Source organism: Spodoptera frugiperda, chromosome 5 (assembly GCF_023101765.2).
Source record: "Spodoptera frugiperda isolate SF20-4 chromosome 5, AGI-APGP_CSIRO_Sfru_2.0, whole genome shotgun sequence".
Lineage (NCBI taxonomy): Eukaryota > Metazoa > Arthropoda > Insecta > Lepidoptera > Noctuidae > Spodoptera > Spodoptera frugiperda.
The window spans coordinates 3,761,990-3,779,329 of NC_064216.1; the positions used below are offsets into that span (position 1 = coordinate 3,761,990).

Sequence of the window (17,340 nt, forward strand, 5' to 3'; positions counted from 1 at the left end):
CGTACCTAAATTATACCAATTTTCTCTCTAAATTGATAAAAAAAAACAAACGAGGTAGTTTCATATAAGCAGTATCTTTTTTATAGTTATAGGTACCTTTAATATGTGCACTTAAAACATACATAAAACATATCCACATTTCTCTGAAACAGACGTGCCCCTATTTATTTGGGGTATTCGTATAATATATAAAAATAAAATATCGCTTATGGATTCCATTTATATAGAAACGTAGGCTGCAAAGCAAATGTTCGAATCAAAATAATGTTTTTTTATCACCAAAAATTGTATTTTATACGACTTTTACGACCTTTTCGAGTTTATGATCACATAAACCCCTTGTAGTGTTATTAATTTTAAGATCCTGTACAAGATACTCTAGGATTATGATAACAACACCTGTGTGGGATATTTTCATATTATTTTTTAATCAGTACAAGCTCTAGTGATGAGAAAAGGGTTTAGATGCGCTCCAGGATCCAATTTTAGTGTATAATCTGGATTGGGATCCAGTATTTTTCTTAAGAGTTTGGTTATTTTGTTAATTTAACTGCCATACTCTGAGTCATTTAATGGTTAGCAATAAGTCCTTTTTTGAGCGGGGAGAAATTGTCCAATAACTTAAAAACCTCATTTCTCCCACCTTGGTCTAGCCGAAGATTCGAGCAAATTGCATAAAACAAAAGATAAAGAAAAAGTACTTAAAACTTTTCACTTCAATTTATTCACTGCATTTAAGGAAGAAAGAAACATTTCTTGGTTGTCTTAGAGAAAAAAAATCCGACCGCGACGTTATCAATCAACTCTTAGTAACTTTAGCACGAAGTACAAAAGTTACTAACTGTTCAAGGTCAGCACTCAGAGACATTAAATGATTACTTAAACTATTCCTTAGTAACGATTTTGTATGGAAAACAATTGCTAAGGACTGGGTTAAATAACCATTAAATGACTCTGAGTGTGGCAGTATGAGTGGTTCAAGGTCAGTAATATTAAGATACTCATTAATATTGCCGACCTAGAACCAATGAACAAAAATGTAGGGGGAAAGACCTAAAAATCGCACGTGCATTGTCATCGATGTAATTAAAGCTAAAAAATCCCATGTCATGTTTTTTTAATTAAACCTGCCACCATCTATCGCCATTTGCTACCTGAAACCTTTTCCATCAAAGTAATTAATATGGCTGCCATTAATTATTAAACTCAGTGCCTCGTTGTTTAGTAGCTATAGGGTCTGATTTTTAGTAAAACTCTCACGTAACAGAGATATAACTGGATTAAAGTGTCGATGGGTTGATGAGACATCCTTCTTCTTTTTTGAGGAGAAAAATTATCCAATGACTTCTCCGCCTTGGGTGAGGCGAGAGAGAGTATCAGACTCTTACTGACTAAAAAGTACCCTGTTCCTTCCCCTGCTTTGAGCCGGAGCCCCGGTAACCTTTTACGTTGTCTGAGACATCCGTCTAATGCAATCATCATCATCATCAACAGACAGTAGACGTACAAGTTGGATAATGGCGAACGTCCAATGACAGCTTGCCACCTGTTTCGTTTAATATCAAGGCATGTGTAAAATTTTTATACAAAACGAAAGAGACACAGAAACAGAAAGTCAAGTTCCCCAAGAAAAGAATGATCCTAAGACCAGGTGAGTTGATCGTGCCTTGCGGGCTTTCTACCCAACAGCTATTCGTTGGGATTTTCTATCCATGTTTATTCGCATGTAAACTTCACATGTACGATGTAGGTTTTATGACGTCATCCGCTGATTTCTTCGTCAATCGTTTATGTCATTCTGTCATCAGTCATTAGTCATGTGTACGCCACTTTAAAAACAATTTTAACACACAAAATTTAAAGTTATATTTTGCAGCTCTAACATAAATCGTGAATAACCCTTCCTCAATATGAACAACTCAATAATTATGACAAATGTGAGTCAACACGTAAAATCCGCATATCTCTATCAACCAGACTGTAATGTGGACATGTACACTCATCCGTGACACTCTGTATCTGCGTTAGTACAATGGTCAACGTAACATTGTATATTTCTGTTTTTGACACCACCCTGTTTACGTGAGTGAATAATTCTATTGAATTGAATTGAATTGACAGATACGACAGCTACTGTTGTGGTTTCAACGTTACCTACGCCTACAAAATGCTTCGGTTGTGACTGGTCTTGGCATTTTATTTTATTTTACTTTATTTTGCATCGCAAAGTTATTTATATTCAGTCTCTATGCGGAGTTGCTTATGTTATTTTCTATAGATTATGAAGAACTTGACTGCCTCGTTGGTCGAGTGGTCGCAAGTGCGACTGGGCGACAAGGGGTTTCGGGTTCGATTCCCGGGTCGAGCAATTGGTGGGCATTTTTCGGTTTTCGAAAATTTCTTAGTAGTAGCACGGAGTCCGGGTTTGTCCATTATTTGGCAAAAGGCTCACCACCTATTACATTGGGCCTTAATACAAAAAAATAAAACGCGAGATAACCACACACAAACCCATATACAGGTTAAACTGAGAACCTCCTTTTTACCCGACTGCGCCAGAAGGAGGGTTATGTTTTTCGAGAGTATGTATGTATGTATGTATGTATGTATAATTGTTTGGCACGCCCTGCAGCCTAAGCGGCTTGATGGATTTTGGCTTAAAGGGTGTCGTTAGATTCGTATTTACTGTGAGAGTAACACTGGATATATCAAAATAATAAAAAATACAAAATGGCGGATTTTTGGCGCCAAATTCGAATATTGCTCACTCTCCAGCCTGTACGACTCATTGGATTTCAGCTTGAGAGGGGTCGTTTGATTCGTATTTACTGTGAGAGTGACACTAGATATATCAAAATATAAAAAATAACAAAATAGCGGATTTTTGGCGCCAAATTCGAATATTGATCCGCGTAATCCGGATGCATTTGTGTATCATGTGTGTGTCTTTCATAGGTTATTATATAAACTCATTCAATAATAAAACTAAAATAAAATAAATTAAAAAGGTAATTTAAAAAACTAAAAAACCCGACTGCGTTTCTTTATAATATGAAAAACCCTAAAACAAGAAAGTCATCGTACCCGATTGAAGCAGTCGGGACCCATTCTAAATACGAAGACTTAGTGAGGGCACATATGGCTGGCTTTCTAAAACGGGTCCCGACTGCTTCAATCGGGTACGATGACTTTCTTGTTTTAGGGTTTTTCATATTATAAAGAAACGCAGTCGGGTTTTTTAGTTTTTTAATTTTAAATCAGTTCAGATAAGGTACACAGAAGAAGAAACTATTTTAAAATAGATTACTAAAGAATAAGAAGAAAATAGACTACAATTCTATTTAAAATAATTCCATTCCAGCATTTTATTTCTAGACAGTTTAATTTCTGTTGAACTTACTGCCTGAGTTACGAGCATAAAGGCTAACCAATTCAATTCGAGCTAATTTGCTCGAAGCATTGCATAATAAGCTCAACCTCTTCCGCTAAATGCTAACAAGTTGTTGAAATATATTTTGATCTTGTAATACAAGTAGTGGGAATTTAATTATGTTTCCCATAAATTTTTATGTAAAAAAGAATTGTTTGATATGATGACCATGACCACTTTCTAACAATCACCCTGCTCGCCATCCACAGTTCATACTAACACATTGGAGCCCAAATGGTAACTACCGTCAGGTGGGTCGTGTGGTTTCTTGCCTAGTTTCTAGCCTTGAAATAGCTAGAAATACATTAATCATTTTCTTTTATACTTCGTGAGTATTAATAGACTTAATCATTTTGCTTTTAATCTTGCTGTCAGCTCGAATTTACTTACAATGGACTGCGTTTCCAGTTGGCTGATTGTAAGTTGGGTCGAATACTGGTCACGTACTCTTGACATCGATATCGAGCTGCCAGATATCATTGTAATTGTGTGTCACAAGTGTGGGAGAGCCATGCTTCGGCCGGCTCGACCGGAGTGATACCACGGCCTCACTGAAAACCGACGTGAAACAACGCTTGCGTTGTGTTTCGTTGTATGAGTGAGGTTACCGGAGGCCCAACTCACTCCTTCCCAAGCTTCTCGATCCCCTATTCCCCAACAGCCCTTAAATTCCTAACCCCCAAAAGGCCGGCAATGCACTTGTAACGCCTCTGATGTTTTAAGTGTCCATGGCCAGGGCGATTGCTTACCACCAGGTGATACGTCTGCTCGTACCTATAGCGGCGTGTTCTATAAAAAAAATCTTATAGAATTAAAACCATAACCCCGATTTCTGACCGCGCATGACCTTTCAAAACAGGCGAAAATAGGAAACCCCAATCTCGATGTTAAATTATCAGCTTTTCACCACACAGAGCTTAATACAATTTATACAAAGGAACTGTTTCCAATAAAGGGTGACGTTGGGTCCAATTTAATTTGTCACCATTCGACATATCGATACGAATGCGAATCGGATTCGAATGATTAACGAGTATATGTTACATAATAAAATATGTCTGTAAATCCTTCGAAGAGTTTTTTTTTTCTTTTAATATAACGTTGCGCCTCTCTAGGATTTTCTCATGTGTCGTGGGTGCGTTTACAAACATACAAGTTCACATACACTAGATACCTAGACACGTAACAACGATTTGTGGATCACACAAGGAGTTGCTCCATGCGGGAATCGAGCCAACTACATGTTATGTGGCAGCCAGTTGTCCAAGCACATGCAACACTCTCACACGGAGAAGATTGAGCATTCATCTCTACGCTTGCTCAAGACTTGCAATGCAAAGCTTTCAGGTCTTCTTGCTATACATGCTATGTTACTTATTATGTTATGAGCTAGAGGCTCATATTTATGAGCAGCATTCCGGGACACGCATGGCCACGCGCTGGAAACTAATCGAGTTCCTCGTCAAACTGTTACGTGAGTAAGCCGATAACATAATAATTAATTTAGTATGTCTTACGAAAGCTATAATAAAATTATACATGCTTTGAAGTTATATTTCGTTTCTTGGAATAATAAGTACTTGGTTCCCAGATATCGTGTTGAAAGATCAAAATGTAATAGAGCCTAAATCCACTGTCAAAGCCCGAGCTCCTGAAAATAATAAAAATGAAAACCTTAACAAACATTTAAAGAATATTTTGTAAGCAAAAGTTTATTGTGAATGACATTTTAATTTGTGGTTTACGTGATATGGGTAAATACTAAATAGATGGACATTTCAGATATCAGCCTGCCTGGAAAATTGCAAGCTTTCAAGTAAAAGCCAAGGCTCAATAAATGGATAAAAAAATGCTTATAATTTATTTAATTTTTGACATGACGTTAAGTTTCACTTGACTAAGTAGGAACAAGATATGCCACGATTTCTGCTAATAATGTAATCTAGTTTATGGAAAATTGACACATATCTATCCTTATAATAACCGAAGGGGATGCAGATGCACGTGTACATACAATGTCAATAATATGCAATATGTAGGTATTAGCCTACTACCAAATACTGGACACACCTATTATCTGAAGACTTCAAAAAATACTAATCGCCAAAAAGAACCTATAGTATTCCGTCCGACCGCCATCAAATTTCTCCCTTGCTTGAGACCTTGAGCTCGCAACTTATACAAAGTCAAAAGAAAACATGCAATGCTAAATTCGAAACAAGCATAGCTACATCTGATAAAAACCTTAACCTTACTGCATTATGCTAATATCAAGAATCTTGCAAATAATCGGCATGTTATTAAAAGTTATTCGCGCAGAAGGAAGCCATTTAGATGGTATCGCCCTTTTGTATACGATAAGGAACACAACTGCACGAAATAATAATTGTTTTAATCAAATTTGTGTGGCTTTATAGAAGTTATATTGAAGGCGTTATAAAGGCTATAAGTAACTCAGATCAATATTATGTAGGTAAGCATGAGTAGACACTATTTTAGACGTAAAAACACTCATAAGTGTTTTTAAAATAAATAATACCTGATTGTTACGACGATAAAAAATCAAAACGTCAGGCAATCGAATTCAAGGCTTCTTGCTTGGCCAGTCAGACTCAATCACTAGTACTACTATTGATGGACTACCACCGAAGTAGTCCATCAATATCAATAAATCTAGTCAAAAGAATCACATCAACAACCTATAAGTGGCCATTGCTGACCAAAAGCCTCTACTCACGCAGGTGTGGCGATATTTTTCAAGTGATAGATTATAGAAGTCGCACATAAACGGTCTACGAGAAATTCAACGGATGATGTCATAAATCCTACATCGCACATGAAGTGTACATGAAAATAAACATGAATAGAAAATCTCTACGAACAACAGTTAGGCAGAAAGCCCGCCAGGAACGATCATCTCGCTTGGTCGGAGTTTCCTCGTTTTCTTAGGGAACTTTACTCACTGATCCAAGGCAGTCGATCAATATCAATACTTTCAGCTGAAATAATAATTATACTCAAACCTACTGAAACTTTCTCAAATCATGAATTAAGAAAAACTTAGCTTTTATAAGATGTTAAACATGTTAACTCTTTATACCTAAGTAAAATAAAGTTAATTACAACATGCTCCATAAGTCGGTTTTGTAAACTAATTTAATTTTAATCAACAAACACGCTTCAAGTTTACGTGTTGTCAGTTCTGATGAATCGAGACACTACTACGATACTACATTTCATTGTCAGTTGCTTGATTTTTGTAACATGAGCTGGCTCGACCGGGGTGATACCACGGCCTCACAGAAAACCCACGTGAAACAACGCTTGCGTTGTGTTTCGTAGTGTAAGTGACGTTACTGGAGGCCCAATTACCTCTTTTCCCAATCCGATTCCCCAACAACCCTTAAATTCCTAACCCCTAAAAGGCCGTCAACGCACTTGTAACGCCTCTGGTGTGTCTGACACCATAATAATAAGTGCGACATGAAAATTTTAATAAATATTGAATCAAAGAAAGATTACAGTAGCTTTATGAGCTATTGTCCTTACTGTATACTCCTACGCTCAAAGCAGTAGTAAAGGTCAAGAAAGCTTCCGTCATACAGGTGGGTGGTGATATGACGTCACTGATACGTGACAAAATGGCGGTAAGTATTTATTGGAAGACGCGACTACTAGTCGCCTGATTTGCTATAGCTCGTTTCTAGGACGAATAGTAAAAGGTGTATTTTTATTTCCTTTTTAATATGATCTATTATTAGAATCCTATCATGCAGATTTGTATCACTATTTCAATCTTTCTTCTTTTTGCCTGCGAGTTAGAATGCACGAATTAAAGTATCTGTTTTTGGGAAATTTAGAGAAATCTTACTATGGAGTTCCCTACCAAGGAACATACATGCAAACTTTCGGCTTCATAGGTCCAGTAGCTTTGGCTGTGTGTTGTCAGTTACCCAGTCAATCAGTAAATCAGTCAGTCAGTCAGTCAGTCAGTCAGTTAGTTAGTTAGTCAGTTGGTTAGTCATGCAGTTAGTTAGTTAATCAGTCAGTCAGTAAAGAACGAGTGTTGTACAAATAGATATATCGTGAATTAAACTATACACAAAACCTTTATTTACTGCTTACTAAAAAGAATAATAATAATGAAGATATCTAAAATTAAAATTCTAAAAGAAATGTTTTTTCAAAATTAATCATGACGTCACTCTGAAGCCTTAACAAAACCAACTTCAAATTACGTGTAATGATTTGAAACCTTCCGGGACGGAATATCGATAAAAGTTTATCAATTGCCTTTCATGGGCGGCGTTGTTTGAACAAATGACTTTTCTTTAGTCTAATACGAGTGTCCATACTTTTTGTGTGCCGCCCTCAGCTTATGTTTTTTATCATCTATTTCTTAGATAAACATAATATTATTCTCTTGATTCCAGAGTCTTTAAGCAGTAGCGTACAAATACAGTATATCACCCACTTTTCAGCAGTTTTGCTCTAAAGTAGAGGCTACTCCTTTTGTTATTAAAAAAAGTGGTTGTAAAATTAAACCTTATCTTTTCTTTTTCTTGGTTTAAGAGTTAGATCACACTACAGTTACTCCCATCACTCACGTTTAATCTTGTTATCATAACTTTCAAATATAGGAAAACTTCTAAAACTAAATAAAGGCGTAGGCAGTCTGAAGTACATATATCTTGTCAGCAAATGAGAACTAGATTTCGGGATTATACGCTACAGTAAATAGACTAGGACCGAAATATAGCGGTTGATAGAGCCTCAATAGTACGGGTATGTCAGAAATATGTACGGGAGAACTTTTGGGTTCCAAAATTTTTGGCGTATTTTTTATTATTCCTATGATATTGGTATCGCGAGCGTTGGAGCGTTAGTTTGAATTCAACTCATGTTTGATGGATGAGCGGGTCCCGGTTTTTCGTCGCTATATATTTTTACTTGACCTTAGTTGTTATGGGTAGTGTGCGAAAAGATGTATATATACGACCCATTGTGTGAGAGATCTTATACGAAACCTTTGTCAAAAAAATCAAAGCGTCTTCTGAAAGCTAAGTTTATATAAAAATGCTTCTTCTACTAGTAGTCAAAATCGTAACTCCGATTTTACTTGAAAAATAAAATCTTTTCAGACACTACGTGTAGCTCAACCAGATTCAAAGCTATTAAAATTCATAATAGACTTTCACTGCTGCATCAACTAATACGAATCTTCGTGTTCGTCAGGTTAACTTTGAAAAATAAAAGTAGAAAACTCACTTAACATAAAACAAAGTTTACACTTAACCTTTTTTCACTTACCTTTCCATAAAAACGACCGTCCAGTCAGCTTGCGTTACCTGTGAACCTTTTCACTAAAGTTCAGTTACTTACTCTCATTAAAAACTTTCTCGAGCTTTTGAATAGGTTCGCTTTCACATTTTTCATGAAAGCTCGCTGCTTTGCTTCGAGAATGTTCATATATTCAGTCGAGAAAACACAGTAGGAGCTTGTTTAATGAATCCGCAACGTTTGTTAAACTGATTTACGTAAACAATGGTACGGTGCTACAGTAAATGCTAGGAGTGCCACAAGGCTCATACTTGGGTCCAACCGTGTGCAACGAACATAATGCTGTGTGACTCAATTTAAATGCACAATGATATTTCGTCTAGACATTTAGTTTGTTGCTGCTATTTTTGGTTTAATTAAAGTTTTAGTTTTAGTGGTTTGGAGACCGTAGTTCATGACTATTATGAATTCGTGAATGAACTTACATAACGACAGTTTGTTATAACTTTTGTGGAATGAAAATGAACAATGCATTTTTGGAATAATTCAATTTGTTCGTCTGTTGACATTTGAGAGTCATTTGTAGCGTATTTTTATTTTATTCGAATTTATAATCTCACTAATATTATAAATGCAAATGTTTGTATGTTTGTGCGTTTAGTAAGCTTTCATGTCCAAATAGCTAAAGGAATTTAGATGAAATTTGAAACAGGGGTAAATATGATCTGGAATAACGGGAACGCGGGTGAAGCCGCTGGCAAAGAGAGCTAATATACCATTATTTGAAAAAAAATGGATAGTCAGATTGGAAATAAAATTTGAGAAAAACTTACCTACTAATGAACTTAAGAACATAAGGCTAGATTATTGCTTTAGTCTACACCTGGATGAGACTAAAGGAATAATCTGACACATGTATTACTCCCACATACGAAACCGACATATCTCACTCTACGACACAAACAGTAAACGTTCATGTTTTTGTAATGTATACCGAATGTGATCCACTGACATGTCACACTGTAGACCCTTCTCAAGATTTCTCTTATCTATTGATGACGTAAAGCTGTGAATATTCTATGCAGTAAAAATATTAATACACAAAGGTATTTTTATGCTTCAAAAATATATTTTTATAAATAGTGAGTTTGATTTCTATAGTTAGGAGTATATTGACTTATTTGTTTTAAAATAATATTATATTGCGATTTTTCATCATCATCATCATATCAGACATAAGAAGTCCACTGCTGAACATTTAGGTTTAATAAACTTAATCCTAAAAAACTACCAATTTTCACTGGCCTATATAATTCAACACTTCTAAAACAGTCTCTATATCGATAACATATTCAACATTTCCTTCATACACAGAGCCCACATTCAATTGGAAATTTAAATTCCATTGACCCAGAAAGCCGAAAATTCATGCAGATAGAACCCTCAGCCACTTAGGAACGTACCGTCGACCAAAAAAAGGTCAACCGTCTTTGACATATTAGGTGACCAATTTGCACTCAAAGTAGGATAAATTTAGGGTCTATTTTTGGATACTGACTACTTAAAACAAATGTGAACTATAGTTTTGGTCGGAATAATGATTTTATTGTAACGTCACGCCTTTTATCATCGAAGATGTGCACATTACGGCTCGTAATGTCGCTGTACAATGTACACCCACTTTTCACTATCTGTGTTACATAAGTCCCATGTAATAGGAGGAGAGCCTATCGCCATATTATATTGGGTACAATTCCAGACTCCATGCTCCTACTGAGAAATTTTCGAGAAACCGAAAAAAGCCCAGTAATACTTTGCTCGACCCGGGAATCGAACCCTTGCGACCAATCGACCAACGAGACAGTCATAAACATGAAGAGGAAAATAACAATCTGAAGAAGTAACAACTAAATTACATAAATTAAAAAATCAAAATGTAACAGCAATTTTTAATTGGAACAAGAAAAAATAAACAGATCAAACACTGTCAGTATAATAACTAATTACATTCCTGAAAGCTGTTCTAACGAAAAAGTTGTACATTATAATATTTTCAATATTAAATATATTACTCATTACATTTCACCGTCCTAGTTCGTCCGTAGAAGATTCAATTAAAAGTTAAACTCTCCTTTGTTACATGACATTAAATACAATTAAGTTTGTTGTTTTGCTATATTTTGTATGAGGAAGCTGAGTTATATTGTTATTAGGATATCGTTTTAATGGTGAAATTTTGTAGGCTGAAAGTTTTAATACAAAACATTGTATTTCATCGTCAAGCGTACGAAAGTCTTTTTCGGGTAAAGGTCTCAATTGAAAAGCAACTGCTTTCTTTGTCATATTTATCGAATTAACTTTAACTAATATAACATGGAATTATTGTACCCCGTAACTAACTAACTAACGGCCAATTCCAATAACCTACCTATTGGTAGATTTGCTTACTAGAGATAGTATTTTGACATAAGCTCCATACAAAATGTGTCAAAATTCTACCTCTGGTAGGCAAATCTACCGATAGGTAGGTTATTGGAATTGGCCGTAAGTGAAAGTTTGAAAAATGTTTGTTTGTTACTCCTACACGCAAAACGGCCGAAGAGATCCAAATGAAATTTGGAACAGGGGTAGATTTTAGTCTGGGATAACACATAAGCCACCTTTTTTTACATTACGAGAACGTGGGTGAAACCGCTGGTAAAAGCTATAGTATCATTATAAACTTAGCATCAGCCATTTTTTACTACTACCGTTTATCATCAGAAATATTGAAAACACGACTATATTAAGCATCTGAAAATGTCGATAATCAAACCTGTGTTCTTTCTTTTCGTATTTTTTTACATGATAATATTATTCTGTCTCCTAAGCCTGGCATTAGGCTCAAACCAAAACAGTTAAACACTCTCTATTCATAGCTTCCACTATAACTAAAACCTCTTTATCTTCTTCCACAGATCGAAAATGTTCACCGCCCAGCCGAACGCGTCGGTCCTAATCTACAGCCCAGATGACAACCAGACAGAGAGTGACTACACTCCCTACGAAGAACGGCTGGAGACGTACCTGGTACCCATCCTCTTTGCCATCATCTTCATAGTGGGGGTCCTTGGCAATGGGACCCTGGTTATCGTTTATGTCAGACACAGAGGCATGAGAAATGCGCCGAACACGTAAGTAAAATGGGTTATATTTTTGTCGTATTTATATGTCTTTCTCTTTTTTACATTCTTTATTCAATTAGCAAATTTTCAAATTGGTGTATTTGTGCCATGAGCATTGGACTTGTTAATGTTGATAAGAATTATGGTAGGATTTTGTTAAGCCGACCTGGAGCTGCGGTTTTTAGCCAGTAAGAGTCTGACACTCCATTTCGCCTTGCCCAAGCAGGAGAAGTAATTGGATGATTGTCACCCAAAAAAATTAATTAAATAACTTTTTGGATTCCACGCTTATTTTCGTGGTATTTGATATCCATGAACTATTTTTCTTTTAAATAATCTTCATCATATTTAGATTTCAATAGTTCATCGACGTGAAAATTCCTTTTCATACCTCGTTGCATTTCCGAAGTAGCGATGAACCTTTCTACCTAACAAGCTAGTTCGATAACTAACCTAGTTTCGTGCTCTTCCCTGTTCGCTTCCATTTGTTACATTTCCCCATCGAATGTGAAATTAATTCTCATAATACTTCCCCTATCATATAAAACTTTGCCCTGAGCATAACTTTCTCCTTGATAAGGCATTGTGTTGAAAGAATCTCTTCATTGCCTACTTACATCAAGTGATGTCAAGCTTTTGTCTAACAGTAATTTATGATCATTAATAAAATTATTATCAAATTCCTTCATCGTGTCTTCTTAGAATTTACTTATAGTTAGCGGTTCTAGGATTCGGTCTAACGAGTAAGCAAAGAATTTAACATGATTTTTTTATGGAATTGGTGGCAAACGAGCAAACGAGTCACCTGATGGTAAGCGATCAGCGCCAGAGCAACGCCAGGATTTCGACATTTTAAATATTTATAACGATAAAAAAAAATAATTTACATGGCTGGTTCTTAAAATTATTTGTAGTCGATCAAATGATTGGATTTAAATATTTCCAAAGTATAACAACTAAACCTTTACAACATTTATTACTATCTAAACCCTTCTATCTATCACCATTAACCAATATTTCATCCTACAGGTACATATTCTCGCTGGCATTAGCAGATCTCCTGGTGATCCTCATATGCGTGCCATTCGTCTCAATTATTTATACCTTGGAGTCCTGGCCATGGGGAGAAGTCATCTGCAGGATATCTGAAGCCGGTAAAGACGTCAGCATTGGAGTATCAGTCTTCACACTGACAGCTTTATCAGCTGAACGCTACTGCGCCATAGTAAATCCTTTTAGAAGGTTACAGGTGGGTAAATTGGATTTTTATAACAATGTTTTATCGATGTTATTGGGAAAAGATGTATTTTGTTCGAGCCGGTGGATTTTAGACGGTTTGAAGGATCGATTTGAGACAGGTGGCTTTTTCCGGCCAGTTTCGCCTGAGCGCATTTTGAAATAGGGTTGAAAGACTTTTTTGCTTTATTTGGCGAACGAATTTTCTGTGATCGGATAATCATATTTTTGGTAAATGCATGCAACGTCACGCCTTTTATCCCCAAAGGTGTAGGCAGAGGTGCTCATTGCGAAACGTAATGCCGCTATACAATGTACACCGACTTTTCATCATTTTGTGTTATAAGTCCCATGTAATAGGGAGTGAGCCTATTACCATAGGTATACTGGTAACAAATCCAGACTCCGTGCTACTACTGAGAAATCGAACCTGAGAGGGTTGTCCGGCAGTCGCACTTGCCACCGCTCGACCTACGAGGCAGTCGGTTTAATTTTTGGTAAAATAAATGTTTAAACTTATTTTTGCACCATACACATAGAATTTAGTTCTTGCTAGCTGAAGAAATATTTGTGTTAACAAAGATATATGATTAGAAGCCTTAGATAAAGCAAATAGTTGTGAATAAGAAACAAAATATCAGCCACTCAATACCAAGTTAAGATTTATTTATTTTCTTAATGTTTTCAAGTAGATAAGAAACAGTTGGTCTGTAGGGGAAACTTTTGTCAGGCTAGCTTATAAGATGAGACGAACTTGATTAATTTGTAGTTTGTCTGTCTGATGCAGGAGTTCAAAACATGGCTTATGAGTTTGACGGTCGAGATGACTTTCGAATTTTGATAATAATTATCTTTTGGCTTATGAGAGGTTCACATTTTTAATGTAACAAGCAGTTTTTTCAAGTTGTTTACGTCATGTAATTTGTCCCCGAAGGGGGACAGTGGTGCACATTACGACAAGTAATGTCGCTATATTATAATGTACACCCACTTTTCCCAATTGTGTTATAAGTCCCATATTATAACGGGTGAGCCTAATGCTATATATTGGGCACAATTCCAGACTCCATGCTACTACTGGGAAATTTTCGATTGGAAAACCGAAAAAAGCCCAGTAATAGCTACTTTGGTCTACCCGAGACCTCTTGTACGGCAGTCGCACTTGCGACCACTTGACCAACAAGGCAGTCAGTTGTTATTGAGAATTCCGAAAACAGACTAATATGTTCCTTATCAGTTCTACTCTAGTACTATACCGACCTACTTTCTCAACGACCGAACCTCATATTTATTTAACCTAACATCAAATCCCGACCCTAATTACTGTCTAAACACCTCAACTACACAAAGATCATGTCACCACAACTGTGGATAAACTACACATGAGTAACTATACACTAACTACTTAGTCTATCCTTTAATAGTTTGTAGCACTTTACTAACTCAAAACTTTGTTACAGCTTCGAAAACTCCCTTTGGTTTGCGCGACATTCATATGGGCAGCGGCACTTATCTTCGCGGCGCCAGCGGCTCTGTTCTCAAACACAGTCACACTACGAATAAGGCCTAATGTCACCATAGTATACTGCACGCCTTTCCCTCCTGGATGGGACAGCTACCCAAAGTAATTTGAACTTAGTTTTAATGTTGTTACGTTTGCTTTTTTGTTGTTTTTGTTTGCATGATTAAGGTTGGGTAATTGGGAGTTTTAAGGTATTTTGTAGTATAAACGGTGTTTTGGTATGATGTAGATCAAAAAGGTAAGTAGACGGGATCACTAGTTATATTGTACACCACAGTGACTGTATTAAAGCTATTTATTATCGTTGATAACTGTATGAATGAACAACCAATTAAAACAATATTAATAAAATATGAACTACAAACATTATTTCAAAGATGCGCAGCTCGAGTAAGCGATGTATCGGTAGTATGGAAGCCATCCATAGCATGCATCTTTCCATATAAAAACATAGCTTAGCAGAGACCGTTTTGACCAGTGCTAAGCTATGTGTACCAATGAATATTCATTGATTGATGGAAGCCAAACATATCCACAGCAACGCAGCATAGTACGTCTCTGGTGGAAAAGCACTAGTATATCTATTTACTGTAGAACATTAAAAGAAATATCTACAACAGATCTAATTTCCCTAGCTAGAAGCGATCGTTGATAGAATTTTAATTTGAAATGCAACGCAGAATATTATGCAGCGTTAATGCAAATGTTCTAACCGCACCAATTCAAATGCCTGACATAACTGTTTTAGCAATTTCATTCTCTCTGACACTTTGATGCTAATATCATCATTGCTTTTTATTCTCATGTAAAATTGAATGTTGTACTTATTTGAATAGAGTATCATTTTGTATGGCTTTATCTTAGTCGTTAGCTGGGGGTTTAAGGGTGAAGATGGTTTCTTACGTCGGAAGTGCGATAAGGATTATAAGTTTATGCTTTTTTGCTTCAGAATTCTTCAGAAAATCTTCTTTTGTTTACAATTTCAGTTCGTAGTGTTTAGTTTTATATGTAATACTTTAACACAATAATGATGAACAAAGTTAATATTAAAAACTCGTCACACACACACATCCATGGACGTCACGCCTTTTATCCCCGAAGGGGTAGGCAGAGGTGCACATTACGGCACGTAATGCCGCTATACAATGTACACCCACTTTTCACCATTTTGTGTTAAAGTCCCATGTAATAGGGGGTGAGCCTATTGCCATATCCAGGACACAATTCCAGACTCCGTGCTAGCACTGAGAAATTTTTCGAAAATCCGAAAAAAGCCCAGTAATACTTTGCCCGACCCGGGAATCGAACCCGAGACCCCTTGTTCGGCAGTCGCACTTGCGACCACTCGACCAACGAGGCAATCAAAAATATTAATATACATTTTTCCCTAAATAATCCTGAAATTATCACCAAAGTTAAATTTTAGTTTTGTCTTTGGAACATAACCTGATGTCGCAACACGCATTCTGTTACAACAATAAAATATTTTCATTCCAACAAAATATTTTATATTCACTACATTTTCATAAAATGAAAATGGCTGACTTGAATTTAATTTTAGCGCCACTGTAGTATGCAAAACGAATGACACAACTGTTGTCAAAATTCGATGACCGAAGCACAGGTTATAATTTATTCAGCCTCATATGTCAATGTGGATTGCTCTCGACATGGAATCGTAGCAACGAACCTCTTTGGTAATAGTCCTGTATAATATTGTTTATGAATAATTTATCCGTAACAAATGCTAATTTTGAACTCTAGATAAACTCTAGGGATCTTATAAACCGACCCGAATTGGGCAAGCGTGGTGATTAATGCTCAAACCTTCTTCATGTGATAAGAAGCCTTTGATCAGCAGTGCCTACTTAAAGGCTGTTGATGTGATCTAAGTCACTATACCTACAAGAAATTTATTTACATATACATTACACAAATTTTTTTTAGGAATGTATTAGGTTAGGGCAACACCTAGATCGATAGAAAATGTTTGAGGACAAACCATTAGGCTAGGAACTACTTTTCATCAATTTCGTCGCGTATGGTCACACACCCACCCAACCCATTACTAGGTAAGTAGGGTATACTTACTGACAGTTTTGAGTGACAGCAGAAGGATAGAGGTACAGTAAAGTGCCATTCGGTATGGCCAGATGTCTCACCTTAGTGATTTGTTTACATACATTTCACTTCAATCTTGGCCAAAGTAGGTATCTACTGCCCGTAAGTAGTTTTAGTTCGACATCCATACTAAATTTTATAAATGTAAAAGTTTGTTTGTTTAGATAACAGATTTTGAAAAAATTGGTATAGGTACAAACAGGGCATGAGTTGATTTGGGTGATAGGATATTTTTTATCCCACAGAAACGCGAGCAAAGCCACTGGCAGAAGCTTGTTTAAAATGATATTTTATTGACCCCATTGTAATACCAGGAATTCCTGTCAACCCCAATTTCAGGCTCTTAACTATTATATACGAAGAATTCCAAATTTAGCACCCCCAATAGTCGAGATCACCCCCCATAATGTAAACCGTGTGGTCACGAAACCATTTCGCTGAATTACTATAATCTTATAAACAAAACAAACGGTGAAATAAATTGAATAGAGACATTTTCCCGCTTCAGTTTAACAATATAATAAACAATAGAGATTTCGAGCCTCAGATAATCCTTTTGGTGAAATGTTATTAGTTTTATAACGCAA

General features: G+C 36.2%; 1 protein-coding gene across 2 annotated transcripts in view; it reads left to right on the plus strand.

Moving 5' to 3' along the window:
• Positions 1 to 17,340, plus strand: part of LOC118271882 (neuropeptide CCHamide-2 receptor) — a 114,742-nt gene that overhangs the window by 81,251 nt on the left and 16,151 nt on the right. Inside the window, exons 2-4 of one of the 2 annotated variants that reach the window (XM_035588138.2) lie at positions 11,667 to 11,883; positions 12,904 to 13,123; positions 14,571 to 14,734. In XM_035588138.2, coding sequence (XP_035444031.1) covers positions 11,675 to 11,883; positions 12,904 to 13,123; positions 14,571 to 14,734 — 593 coding nt within the window. In that variant the 5' untranslated portion in view covers positions 11,667 to 11,674. The remainder of the gene's footprint in view (positions 1 to 11,666; positions 11,884 to 12,903; positions 13,124 to 14,570; positions 14,735 to 17,340) is intronic. The other variant, XM_035588137.2, reaches the window with a different exon arrangement.